At 32.1% G+C, this 14,987-nt stretch overlaps 1 protein-coding gene across 3 annotated transcripts in view; it reads right to left on the bottom strand.

Moving 5' to 3' along the window:
• Positions 1–14,987, bottom strand: part of LOC143247473 (A disintegrin and metalloproteinase with thrombospondin motifs 9-like) — a 216,168-nt gene that overhangs the window by 16,397 nt on the left and 184,784 nt on the right. For 2 of the 3 annotated variants that reach the window (XM_076495683.1, XM_076495682.1), the window contains 2 exons: positions 12,065–12,277; positions 9,428–9,563 (listed from right to left, as the gene is read on the bottom strand). In XM_076495683.1, coding sequence (XP_076351798.1) covers positions 9,428–9,563; positions 12,065–12,277 — 349 coding nt within the window. The remainder of the gene's footprint in view (positions 1–9,427; positions 9,564–12,064; positions 12,278–14,987) is intronic. The other variant, XR_013026563.1, reaches the window with a different exon arrangement.

Genomic DNA, 14,987 nt, shown 5'->3' on the forward strand with positions numbered 1-14,987 from the left:
ATTAGACAACTTTTCTCTTTCCTTCAACAAGAATTAAACATGTAATTTAAAAACATACATCTCTAATGATGAAAAGTTAAAAATTAAGTTTCAATACCCACATTGGTCAGATCAAAGATCTCTCATTATGTAGCTTTGTGCTTAACAACATAATGGCAATATTTTGATTATTTGAAAAGTTGAAGTCATACTTAGAAATACTAATTTGAACAAATTGACTATTCTTATGAGTTATAACACTAATCAATCAAGCTGAACAAATATGAATTGAAAAATAACAATAATAGCAATATTTCAATTTCTGAACAGTTAAAATAGTTGAAAATTATTTTTAATTAGTTAATTATTTTCATAATACTGATTATTTTATCTAACACTAAACAATGTAATCAATGCTCATAGGTAATTTATTACATTAATTTTATTGCCTAGCTCTATCAAACAGAAACAATTCAAGCTGAAAACATCAATTGTTTACTGTAGAAATCTCAAGTTAACCAATTACAGATAAGAATAGTTATAGCAGAAAATCTTATCCAGAGTTAAACTGAGTTTCCTACCTGACTAAATTGAAAGTAAGGACCATATCAGCAATGGAACAAAAACATTTTATTTACTAAACAAAAGAAAACAATTTCAATACAATAAGCATGTGTATATAAAACAAAATATAGCAGTTCTTTATAGAGTGTGGAGGGATTGACATTACTGGTAAAAATCTGAATTAACCTAGAGAGCTAAACCCCCTTTATGTACACACAATAAGGCCATCTTTCTCAGACCACATACACAGTACATCACTAATGGTTATCCACATTAACTATCCATATCATTCTTGTTCACCCTATACACGTATTAACCACACTGTTCTTGTTCACCCTATACACGTACTAACTGCAACGTTCTTGGTCATCCTACACACATACTAACCACACTGTTCTTGTTCATCCCATACACGTACTAACCACACTGTTCTTGGTCGTTCCATACACGTACTAACCACACTGTTCTTGGTCGTTCCATACACGTACTAACCACACTGTTCTTGGTCGTCCCATACACGTACTAACCACACTGTTCTTGTTCATCCCATACATGTACTAACCACACTGTTCTTGGTCGTTCCATACACATACTAACCACACTGTTCTTGTTCAAGTCATACACATACTAACCACACTGTTCTTGTTCAACCCATACACGTACTAACCACACTGTTCTTGTTCAACCCATACACATACTAACCACACCATTCTTGTTCAAGTCATACACATATTAACCACACCATTCTTGTTCATCCCATACACATATTAACCACACCATTCTTGTTCAAGTCATACACATACTAACCACACCATTCTTGTTCAAGTCATACACATACTAACCACACTGTTCTTGTTCAACTCATACACATATTAACCACACCATTCTTGTTCAACCCATACACATACTAACCACACCATTCTTGTTCAAGTCATACACATATTAACCACACCATTCTTGTTCATCCCATACACATACTAACCACACCATTCTTGTTCAAGTCATACACATACTAACCACACCATTCTTGTTCATCCCATACACGTACTAACCACACTGTTCTTGTTCAAGTCATACACATACTAACCACACCATTCTTGTTCATCCCATACACATACTAACCACACTGTTCTTGTTCAAGTCATACACATACTCACCACACCATTCTTGTTCATCCCATACACGTACTAACCACACTGTTCTTGTTCAAGTCATACACATACTAACCACACCGTTCTTGTTCAACTCATACACATACTAACCACACTGTTCTTGTTCAAGTCATACACATACTAACCACACCATTCTTGTTCAAGTCATACACATACTAACCACACCATTCTTGTTCAACTCATACACATACTAACCACACCATTCTTGTTCAAGTCCCATACACATACTAACCACACCATTCTTGTTCATCCCATACACATACTAACCACACCATTCTTGTTCATCCCATACACATACTAACCACACCATTCTTGTTCAAGTCATACACATACTAACCACACCATTCTTGTTCATCCCATACACGTACTAACCACACTGTTCTTGTTCAAGTCATACACATACTAACCACACCATTCTTGTTCATCCCATACACATACTAACCACACCATTCTTGTTCAAGTCATACACATACTAACCACACTGTTCTTGTTCAAGTCATACACATACTAACCACACTGTTCTTGTTCAACTCATACACATACTAACCACACTGTTCTTGGTCATCCCATACACATACTAACCACACCATTCTTGTTCAAGTCATACACATACTAACCACACTATTCTTGTTCAACTCATACACATACTAACCACACCATTCTTGTTCATCCCATACACGTTCATCCCATACACATACTAACCACACCATTCTTGTTCACCACACCATTCTTGTTCATCCCATACACATACTAACCACACCATTCTTGTTCATACACATACTAACCATACACATACTAACCACACTAACCACACCATTCTTGTTCAACTACATACACATATTCTTGTTCAACTCATACACTGTTCTTGTTCTTGGTCAACCCATACACATACTAACCACACCATTCTTGTTCAACTCATACACATACTAACCACACCAACTTACTAACTTGTTCAAGTCATACACATACTAACCACACCATTCTTGTTCAAGTCATACACATACTAACCACACCATTCTTGTTCAAGTCATACACATACTAACCACACCATTCTTGTTCAAGTCATACACATACTAACCACACCATTCTTGTTCAAGTCATACACATACTAACCACACCATTCTTGTTCAAGTCATACACGCATTTCTAACCACACCATTCTTGTTCAAGTCATACACGTACTAACCACACCATTCTTGTTCAAGTCATACACATTCTTACCACACCATTCTTGTTCAACTCATACACATACTAACCACACCATTCTTGTTCAAGTCATACACATACTAACCACACCATTCTTGTTCAAGTCATACACGTACTAACCACACCATTCTTGTTCAAGTCATACACGTATTTCAACCACACCATTCTTGTTCAAGTCATACACATACTAACCACACCATTCTTGTTCAACTCATACACATACTAACCACACCATTCTTGTTCAAGTCATACACGTACTAACCACACCATTCTTGTTCAACTCATACACATACTAACCACACCATTCTTGTTCAAGTCATACACGTACTAACCACACCATTCTTGTTCAAGTCATACACATACTAACCACACTGTTCTTGTTCAACTCATACACATACTAACCACACCATTCTTGTTCAAGTCATACACATACTAACCACACCATTCTTGTTCAAGTCATACACATACTAACCACACCATTCTTGTTCAACTCATACACATACTAACCACACCATTCTTGTTCAAGTCATACACGTACTAACCACACTGTTCTTGGTCATCCCATACACATACTAACCACACCATTCTTGTTCAAGTCATACACGTACTAACCACACTGTTCTTGGTCATCCCATACACATACTAACCACACTGTTCTTGTTCAAGTCATACACATACTAACCACACTGTTCTTGTTCAAGTCATACACATACTAACCACACTGTTCTTGTTCAAGTCATACACATACTAACCACACCATTCTTGTTTAACTCATACACATATTATCCACACCATTCTTGTTCATCCTATGCACACACCAACCACATCGTTCTTGGTCATGATATGCACAATCCATCAATTTGTACCATTTGCTAGATTACAATAATGATGCAAGGGAAAAAACACTAACCAGATCACTCTTGTTCATCCTACTATTATTATGCTGATAAACCTAAACAGAGAAGAAGTTATGTAAGCTTAGGAAAAAGCACGTTTAGGTGCCTAGAAGTAATCAGAGTAGTACAATAACTAAGAGTAGGTGCAATTTATTAGAGTTTGCATACCTAGAGTATCAGAGAGTGATCCACCTAAAGTAGTGTTACAAATAACTGAAGATGGACACTTAATTACTCTTACTTTTTGTGCACTTAGTAAAAGTTGTAATCAGAAAAGATGTTAGGAAAAAGCTATTTTAATACAACTAAGTTACATATACAATACAAATTTAAATGTAGACTTCTGAAAAGCAATGAAATATTCCAAAATCATGCTCAAATATGACATGGTAGGTTACACAGTTTCTCACTGTTTGCTGAACAGGCACTTCTTAAAAGAAAAATTTGTAAACAAGGGTTACCTTCTATATAGATAAAAATAATGCAATGTGTACAACACAAAAATAGTTCATACTGTGAATGGACAGTTTAAAGAAACTGTCTCAGTAATAATAATAATAGGTAGTAAACATATTCACGTTGCACGACATGTTAGTTTGATTCTTTAAAAGTAATGGGCTCATCATCTTTACTTTTAAGTATTGGTTCATTCGGAAAAAAATATCTTGATAGAAAAACACCAATTACCAGTTGAAGCTAAGGTTAATATCCTGTGTACTATATGGTATCATGTGTTAGTATCTAAATATAAACGGAGAAATTGTACAGTGTGAAAACAATCCTTTTTACCTAGTGAAATAATTTATTTGCACAAGATATATAGCCAATAAAACTAAAGCATAACTCTTGAAAGGCTAAATAGCAATAAGTGGCTGATATAAGAAACACAAAAGAAAAAGAATCCAGTAAAGAGAGAGAAAAACAGTACAAGTGGAAATAATTATAGTCCATAGTGAAGGTGTCTACACCTGAAATAGAGAAAAGAACATTCTCCCCCCCCCCAAATAAAGTCTTATGCAATTTGGGACTGTTTAGTTAGTATGACATAGATAGCTAAAAATTCCAGGTTGTTACTGAAGGTGATGTGAAAAAATTCAATACTAGTAATAATACATTAGTGGAACCTGTAGAAATGGAATTAATAATAAAAAATACATATAACTGCTCAGATGTGAACAAAGAACTGTATGTATAAATTACAAATGAAGAGAAAGTGACATGACCCAAGTTTATATATAGTAGTAAAATATAGGGTCAGTAGAGTGAAATACTTAGCATTAGTGGAAAAAACTAGCCTCAATCAATATACTTACACATAATCAATATGGAAATGATAAAAGGTTAAAACTGAACTGGGAAACAAATTTATACAATGCAAAGAATATGCTATCCATTAATATTCAAGCAGTTATGCTTTAGGTTTGGGTTGATATTTTTATCTAGAAACCTAATTAGTTGTTAATGACAACAGGTGAAAGTTGAAAATAGTGATAAAGACAAGCTAGTAACTGTTCAAACTAAAGAAGTTTCAATTTAAATACCATTTGTATTATGCAATACACTTTTCAAAGACTTTTGGATATAATTCTGTACAAGTAACAGAATTATGAGCATTTGTTACTTCAGATGATATCTTTATAGCAACAAATACTTCAAATGTTTACATATATCTTAGGTAAATTACATTACAGGTGAAACCAATAATTTTTTTTTTCTAAAAAATACATACACAGTGCTCAGGAATATTAAAGACATTTGAGTATTTGGTTCATGTATATACTTTATTTGAGTATTTTTAGACTTCTTTAGACTTCTTATAATATTCTTTATAAGAAGAACAAAATAGCAGCTAGTAAAAAAAGAACAGGTTGGCTCATAAAATGTTTAAGGGAAAGATTAAAGAAAAGCACCATCAATTTAAGAAATTTAAATCAACTGGTATGACAGAAGATTACAGAAAGTTCATAAAATAGGAAATACATAAAAAGGATGTGTGAGAAAAGGTTGGCTGAAAAATTTAAAAATTAACAGTAAGTATTTCTTTAAATACATTAAAAGTGAACAAAATCTTAGAATGGGAGTAGAACACTTGAAGGATGATAAAGTGTCTGTTGAGTGAAATGACCGAGTTATTAAAATTTTGCTTTTTCCTCAGATTTTACTAATGAAGATTCAAGCAATATTCTAAATCTGGAACAGCTGATAGGTGGAAATGAGGTCAAACAAGATGACTGAACAAAGTCTGAGTTGGTTAAGGAAAGATTGAGAAGTTTAAAGAATGACAGATAAGTATCATGAACCAGATATTTACCCAGTGGTTTTAAAGGAAGTTAAAAACTGTATATGCAAGCTGCTTAGTACTATTTTTTCAGTCCTTGAATAGTGGGCAGGTACCAGAGGATTAGAAGTTAGCTAATGCAACTCCCAGTAACTATAGACTCATAAGTCTTACATCATTAGTGTGGAAAGTATCTTTTTCAGAAAGCATTTGACAAGGTGTCACAAAGATTTGTAAAAGCAGTTATCTCTATAGGTGTGGGAAATAAGTTAGCAAACTGAATAGAATGATCAATGTCTCTACTTCATACTCAAACCCATTTGTTTATTATTCACATGATCACTTAAGCCATTTCTACTTCCTCATACCAAGTCAAATGATTAATCTTCAACAACCCTTCAATTATTTTTTAATTAATTTTATCAAAATGACTATCAGATGAACAACCAATATCTAGATGGGCAAAGTGAAGGCCAAGAAATAGCTATGCATCAGCAGATAAGTATGTTTTTAAAATAATACTTTGTCTTATAAACAAAGCATTCTTTTATTCATTTATGATACTGTTATATGTTAATGTTAAGTTACTTTTGTGGAAAAAAATTAGTTTGGAAGTAATATTAAATATTTTATTAAATTTCTGAACTGAAAATTCTGGCAAAATTTTTTCTTTATTAACACATTTCAACTGATAATTCAAGATATTAATATGAATTGGTTAATTTATATTTCATCTCAGATAATTAGTCAAGAAACTTCCAGACGTATATATATTATTTTAATTATTATACAATACTATTATGTAACTTTGTGTATTGTATAAAATCATATTTACACTGCATTTTACTTACATATGATGCAGTTACTGTTGCGAACTTATTAATTTATTTATTACAATCATTATCTGTCATAATTTTAATTTATTTTTTGAAATTTTATTCTCCAAGTACTATCACTGAATGTATATTAAAAGCTATTTAGTTGTTAGCCACTTTCTCTTCACCATTCACAAATATGGATAAGCTGTTTTAATGAGTTTGTATTATGTTATTATTTACTAATAAATTTGTATTTTTTCATTCTTGCATGTTTCATTATTGCCAAAGAAATATTATGAAAAATGCTAGTATCATCAGTAGCGGTAGTGATAGCACTGCCATGGGTATAAATATATAGCAACAACAGTAGCACTGCTGTATTTTTATTACTATTAAAATATAGCTAAAACCTCATAACTAACTAAATGACAGGAAGGAATAACAAATGAACAGTAAATACTAAGTCTTTAAAGTCATGGCATAAGTCCTCTAAAATGATTAAATAATTCAGACTTAATTCAACAACCCCCCTTCTTCAGTATTTGACACCTTAAATACGTAGGTGGTGGACCCCAAAATGTGTGGATCAATCGTTTCAAAACATGTTTCAAAATGTCTTAAAGAAACAGTACCTTCCACAAATTTTCATTTGTGGTTTTAAGAAAACACACCGTTCTTCAGTAATATTGTTAAGCACACAACTTTTAAAAACTTTTTCAATTAAATGTTCTTAAATGGTTGTTAAAATCACTCTGAAAAACAACACACAGATAAACCAGAATTACCAAAATGATTTAAAAGTAAAAATTTACTCCTTACTGATGATTGTTTCTATATTTTTAATGTATTAAACTCAACATTGCAATTTAATATTCATTTTTCATCTGTAATGAGATACTTGCAGATCTATAACTGTGTTATCATGAAAGTGTATAATTGTATACTTTCAGATATGTGCACTGCATTAATATACATAGTACAACACAATACTGAGTCTGGGAAAGATAAAAAATTGGTAAAATGATAATTAGTGGTTTTTCATTCTAAGTGTTTTAGCATTTTATTTATAATAAAGTAACAGTAATTTACAAGAAAATAAAAGTCCTGTCAATTAGTATTAGAAGTTAATACTGATACAAAACTTCAAGTGGAAGGAGGTGAAATGAACAGTTAACTTCATGTTTTGTTACAGCTTCTGACACCTTTTCAATTTACAAATCTTTTTACTAATATTACAAAGCAGATAGTTGGATTCAGCAGTAATTGTGGTTCACAAGACTTAAAGTATCATATTTAACACTTTTAACATGCATATTTTCTCAGCTGTAAGAACGTTAAGTGACAATACCTGAATTAGTAAAAGTATTATTAGTAGTTTGTTCTGTTTTTGAATGTCGCACAAAGGTACACGAGAGCTGTCTGTGCTAGCCGTCCTTAATTTAGTAGTGTAAGACTAGAGGGAAGGTAGCTAGTCATCACCACCCACCACCAACTCTTGGGCTACTGTTTTACTAATGAACAGTGGGATTGACAATCACATTATAACACCCCCATGGCTGAAAGAGCAAGCATGTTTGGTGCGACCAGGATTTGAACCTGCAACCCTCAGATTACAAGTCGAATGCCTCAACCCACTTGGCCATGCCTGGCATATTATTAGTAAATATTAATCTTCACTGTTTAGTGTGATTCCAGAAATAAACATAAAAAGATGGGAATTTCACATATTGTTGTTATAAACAAGAAATAATGTCTTTAAACAAGTCATTTAACTTACTGAATCAGTTAATAATCAAGAAATGTGTCATCATTACCTTGGTTCTGTTGCAGTAATGTCTCAAAGTCTCTGTAATAGTTTTTAAGATTTTGAAAGAGGTATTATGTAACAAAATTTTTTTATCGCTTGTGTTAAGATAGTTAATAAATTCAAAAATTGATTATACTTATGTCTTGATAGCTATTAGACTACATCACATATAACATTTGGCTGGTGTAAAATTTGGTTTCTACATTCCAGCTGATTGGTGTAAATAAGATGACAAGAGACAAGATCTAGTTTATGTTACTTCCAGTAGTTCAGCTATTCATAGCTGCTTTTCTTTCCCTCTTCTAGCTCCTTGAACATGGCATCAACATTCAACACTTGTAATAAGTGAAATCTTGTAATAAGTAAGTAAATGTTTTGAGAATTAAAAAAGAAGTTTTTTAAACTTCCTGCAAGAAGTTTGGTTATAAATATTAACTTGGATACATAATTATTTGATCAAAGTCAACTTTTTCTTTTGCATGTAAATAAATGTTGAGCAAACTTGTTGGTCACAAGTCATTCAAAATTAAATAACTTCTTTTTAATTACAGTTATCATATGACTTACTTGTAATATACAGAATGAAACCAAGAGAAAATTAACAAAAATGTTCCTTCTTTTACAATTCAAAATACAAATTAAAATGGTATATTTTTACAACATAAGTGGATACTCATTCATTACTTTTTCCAAACTGAAAAGCTTACATGGTTTCTTGTAGCATTTTCTTCTTCTCTTTGGCCTCATAGAATGATGACAATATTTTCTGTTGATCTTTTTCCCATTTAGATTATAACAAGGAACACGTCTTTTCTGCATTCCAGTACCACAAGTAACAGAACACTGAATTCAATGAACCAGAAATAATATTAAAATTAGATGTAAGTGTCCTGTGCTTAACTTACTTATGGAATCAAAGATAATAGTATTACCATAAATGCTAAACTAGGACTAAACTAACTTTTTCTTCTGCCTTAGTATCAAAACACTTTTCCTCACATACTAAATAAAATTATTGTAAAAATTTTTGTGTATGTAGAAAATAAATTATTCAGTGTAATGAAATCTGGCAAATATGAACTACTGCAATATTTCAATATTTCCACTAACCCTAAATGTACAAGCCTGTCTTCAGATGCCATAGAAACAAATTAATTTGTATTGTGAATATAAAGATTGTACAAAGAAGAAATAAATAAAAAAATATGTTAACAAACAGATAATTATCTATATCAAAATATACAGAACAAAGATATGCATTCCCAAGCTTAATCTCATAACTTTGAGCATGAATTAAGCTGTAATTAGTCTAATAGCATCCTATACTTATTGAATATACCTTCCTAAAGCAGACTTTCATTGTTAGATACATGAAAATCTGCTTTTGGAAGGTATAGTTTTAGAAGTGATAGTTCATTGCAAGTTTATTTATGTCACTGTTTATGAATCATATGTTGTGTAATCAACTTGTTGTGCAGTGGTGATTTTTGTATTACTGCATCATGTTACTAGAACCTTCTAAGTTATTCTCATTTTAATTGAGTATTGTTGCATCATAATATCTTGTAGTGTGTGTAATGTTCTAAGCCTCTGTTGGGCTATAAATAAATGTTCAAGATGCAGTTCTAATTAATTAGTTGGTCAGATAGATTTAGAGTGCCTAATTGCAAGTTCAGCCATACAAAGTGTATGATGCCAATTTCTAAAGTGAAATTATCACATGCTGTATTATAATAACACAGTAAAGAAGAATAATCCTTGTCACTTGTATTCTAAAGTAACTGAACCAGCCTGTGTGGACTTTGTTGAAAAAGAGACAAACAAGACACATGATAATGTGTTATGCACCCAAAACAACCTACAAAACACATTTTGTAGCTTGGACTGTGGCAATCTAAACTATTACATATTTTCAGTGAATGAAAAATACTGGACCCTACCCTTACTTTATATACCAAATTTCAAGGCAATCCATTAATAAATTCACAAGATATAAAACTTTATTTGATAGAAAAACATATTTAACTTTCTTGGATGTTTTACAAATTTAGTACTCTTATTAATCTTTACAATCTACAATTAGGTGTGAAATTTGGTCTAAATATAAGCCATATGTGTAAAGGTAACAGAACACTGAATTCAGTGAACCAGAAATAATACTAAAGTTACATGCAAGTGTCCTGTGCTCAACTTACTTATACAATCAAAGATAATGGTATGTATAAAACTACTCAGCTTTCCTAAAATTATTGCACACACCTAAACAAACAGGTCTCAAGTTTTTATACACCTTCATCTAACAGTAAAGATTGACTGTTCTTAATTTTTTATCAATTGGATTAAAGATGGCTGATCAATAGCATCAAAACTATAGGGTAAAACACATGCAGATACATAGGTATTGGTTAGTCAAGCAAACCAGATTAGCAGATTTATAGCTCAAGTTTTCAAAAGAATCATATAGGTAGCTATCTGGCTATTAACTGTTAACGTTTAGGCACAAATTTGCTAAATTTTATGAAATTCTCCTAATTAAATAGAATCACATGATATTACCTTAAGCAATCAGGATAAATAATAATGCTTGATATGGCTGTATTGGTTACATGGAGTTGATGACAAGAAATTGTTAACCTAGATTCCATGGTGTTAGTATAAAGAGAGTTATTAATACTATTTTAGAAAGCAAAACCATCACCATATATTTTAAAGAATATGGTTGGTTCTGATGGTGTAGTTCTATTCACAATAATACGATTGGAATCCAAAAGTTAATGTTGCTAACTATTGACTGTTGCTTTCTTACCTGCAATGTTTTTTTGGTGTGTATTGACAGAAGCTGTGATATCTAACCAAAAACATGCAAGGTGTGGAAAAAAAAAAAAGTGGCCAAAAAACGGACTGAGTAAGCAAGATAAAATAATCAAATCAAATTTGGCAGCCAAAGTGGTAGCTACATGCACAATATTGATAAAATTTTTACAGCAAATATTCATTCATTAGTTAGTTATCAATGATATATGTGTAGCTACCACTTTGGTTGCAAATTTTGATTTCATTCCTTAAAGTCATATGCTGAATCCTTTTTTGGCTTCACCTTCCAGGGTCCAAACAGAGACAGAATGTCAAAACTCTAACAGAATTCCTTGTAATGACAGATTCAAGTTTCAGACAAATACAAATGCTAAGCAAGGTAAAAAGAAAACTTTCATATTTATATCTTATCCAAATTCAAGAATGGGTAGACAGAGCAAGGCCTAATGCTTATCTTTGGTAACAAAATAGCTGTCACTATAATAAAAGTTGCTATGAAACAGGAAGAAAAAGCAGATACAATCACTTACAGGCTGCCATGGCCCAGGTTTCCATGCAACTCCATCATTACAATTCCCAAGGTTACATGACTTTATCAGCTTGGGCTGACTGTTTTCATCACACCATGTTTGGTTGTGGTCATGTGGGTGAGCAAGAGGTTTGGGGTCCATCCATCCATACAGATTCACCTGATAACAATGAGCTGTACGAATCTGAATCCCTGGATTGCATGATCTATTGCACTTGAACAAAAAAAAAAAAAAAAAGCAAATGTGAATCGCATAGTAAGAATACATTACAAAATCCATGTATATATTAAGTTGATTATTGGAATGATCCTGCCAACTGTCTAGCACTACTTACTCATATGCATTTTAAAAAGTATATGCAAGATGAAGATGTTTCCCTAATTGGATAATTAAATGTTTTAAAATATCTATAACCTGTAAGAGTTTCTTATTCCTGTGTTTATCACAGGAACTTAAATTTAGTGTACTTACATAAGGTTTTGTTGCAAGATTGAGTAACTTTTAGAGTTTTAAAATAGCTACCTTTTTGCTTCTTTAATATTCATCCTTGTTACAAACATTTGTGCTAACTCTCGGCCAAACTTAATGCCTTAATATCTAAGACTAAGACATTATAAAGAGGAACAATACAAGATCTTGCAGTGTTATGTCACTAAGATACATGATGATAAACTAAACTGTACCACAACTACATGACAATTTACCCTTTATTTGACTCTACTTACTCAACACTGTAAAAGTATATGTATATATTAAATCAAAGAAATCAAAAAGTCAGTTAGAATGCTTTGAATTAGAAATAAATGACTACTAGTCATCATAAGATTGACCAGATTAAGAACTTGGTGTCTGCTTGTTCCCATGTTTAAGTCCTTGCACTTTGATACACTTTTACAAAACATTTAGATACACATTTCAGTGGCTCTGAATAAGCTTTAAGCATTAAAATTAGAGCAGATGTATTTTATAGTTTTTTCTTTCATTAAAAATACATAATACAGTTGCAAAGTGTATGTGTGTGTGTGAGGGGTGTGTGCTTGGCTAACTATGCTGATTTTACAGTAACAGACTGAAAGTATAAGGAGCTGCTAAAAGTTGCCAAAAATTAATGTAATAATTTACAGTTGCTATACAAGTCAAATATATGAAAGTTGGGGTGCTACAGTGCCCTTGGTTCCAGCACCTCTGTAACATTAGTTACTACACAATGTACTGGTTTTTATCCTCTTACAAATAATCAGAATAGCAATTTATAAAGCACATGCCATATCCAAATTAATAAAAGCTGCTAACTATCTATTTCACCCACATTCAATCAAAACTAATGATCTATATATATAATAATATAAAGTAGAAGCATCATCTATGTGTACACTTTCCATGCATATATTTTTGACTGATCCCAAACAAGTTTGACATGCACCTTTAGGAACTCATGAATGGTCATAGAGGGTTTAGCATTTTGATCTGAATACCATGCCACACTCTGGTAAGCTAGTATCAGCCTTTCATGCATGTTTTAAAATCAATCTGAACCAGATTCAACAAGCCCTCATGAAACCCTCCCCAAGAGTGTGTAACACAGGGCAGTCAACAACATTCAATTAGACTTCCTCATTTTCCTCCCTGAAAGGTCATATATTTAACTGTCTGCCTCTCATATCCCCAGTTTCTGATCAATCTCAACCAAACTTTGGGCCCTACACGAACTGATATGGGAGAACAAACTTGGATCTAAAATCCATAATTGCCCCATTCTAGTTTATTGATTTATACCAACCCTTAAATGCATTCTGAGAAGTAACATAGAGAAAGGGGTGGCACAGGACTTTGTCCTGTCTGTATCCATTTGAGGTATCTTCAGTTTTGGATTAATGTCAACTATACTTGTTATACATCCGTAGTGCTTCCAAGATGCAATACAAAAGGGTCAGAATTTGTATCTGACCCTTCCTAAGCTGTTCTCTGTAGGTACCATGGGCACTATTCTACTTATCTCAACCAAACTTTGAAGACATCCCTTGTGGCTTCTTGAAAAGTGAAATGAGCAAATCAGTTGGTTTTACTATACAAGGAAATGGACCAATAAACTTTGCTCATTCCAAGTCAACTCAAGTTTAAATCATTCAACACATCTAAGTTGAATATTAAATTACTTGCACAGATTTTTACTTTTTAATATTATTTTAGAATAGGTATAAAGGTGTTCCTTCACATTGGTTTAATTTTCTTTTTAGTTGTTGTATAAGTAGGGCTTCTTTGATTTTGCATTTATTTATATTTGTTTTCCTACTTAGTATGTGGGTGTTTTCTATGGTTATGTTGTGTTTATTTGAATTGCAGTGTTCAAAAACGAGTGAAGGTGTTTTTTTTTTCTGTTATTTGAAACTAATTTTTATTTTCCTGCTTCTTTCTCCAATACAAAAGTCATGGCAGTTGTTACAATGTATTTTATAAATTATGTTGGTGTTGTATTTGTCAGTGTAGTAGTTTTTACACAGTATGGACTTTAGTTTTGTACCTAGATTTTGAATAAATTTGGTGTTTACTGGAATGTTGTGTTTTATTATAAGTTTTTCCTAATGTTGGTTATTTTTTTGCTGATGTCAGGAACACATGGTGTGCAGCAGTATAAGGTTTTATAGTTTGTTGTATCTTGGGATTTATTGTTGTTGGTCCAGATGTGTGCATATAATTTTTTCCACAGTTTTTGAAGGAAATTTGTTGATGTTGATAAAGTGTTTTATTTTGTTGATTTCATTGCTAATTTATTGGGTGAACATAGTTTTGTGGTTGTGTTTATTTGGTTTCTTAATATGGTGGGTTTTTGTTTTGTTTCATGTGCTGAGTCCCAGGGAATGTATGATCCAGTATGGGTGATTTTTCTGTGGATTTCTGTTTAGAATTGTGTATGGGTTCTAGT

This window comes from Tachypleus tridentatus, chromosome 3, assembly GCF_004210375.1.
Source record: "Tachypleus tridentatus isolate NWPU-2018 chromosome 3, ASM421037v1, whole genome shotgun sequence".
Lineage (NCBI taxonomy): Eukaryota > Metazoa > Arthropoda > Merostomata > Xiphosura > Limulidae > Tachypleus > Tachypleus tridentatus.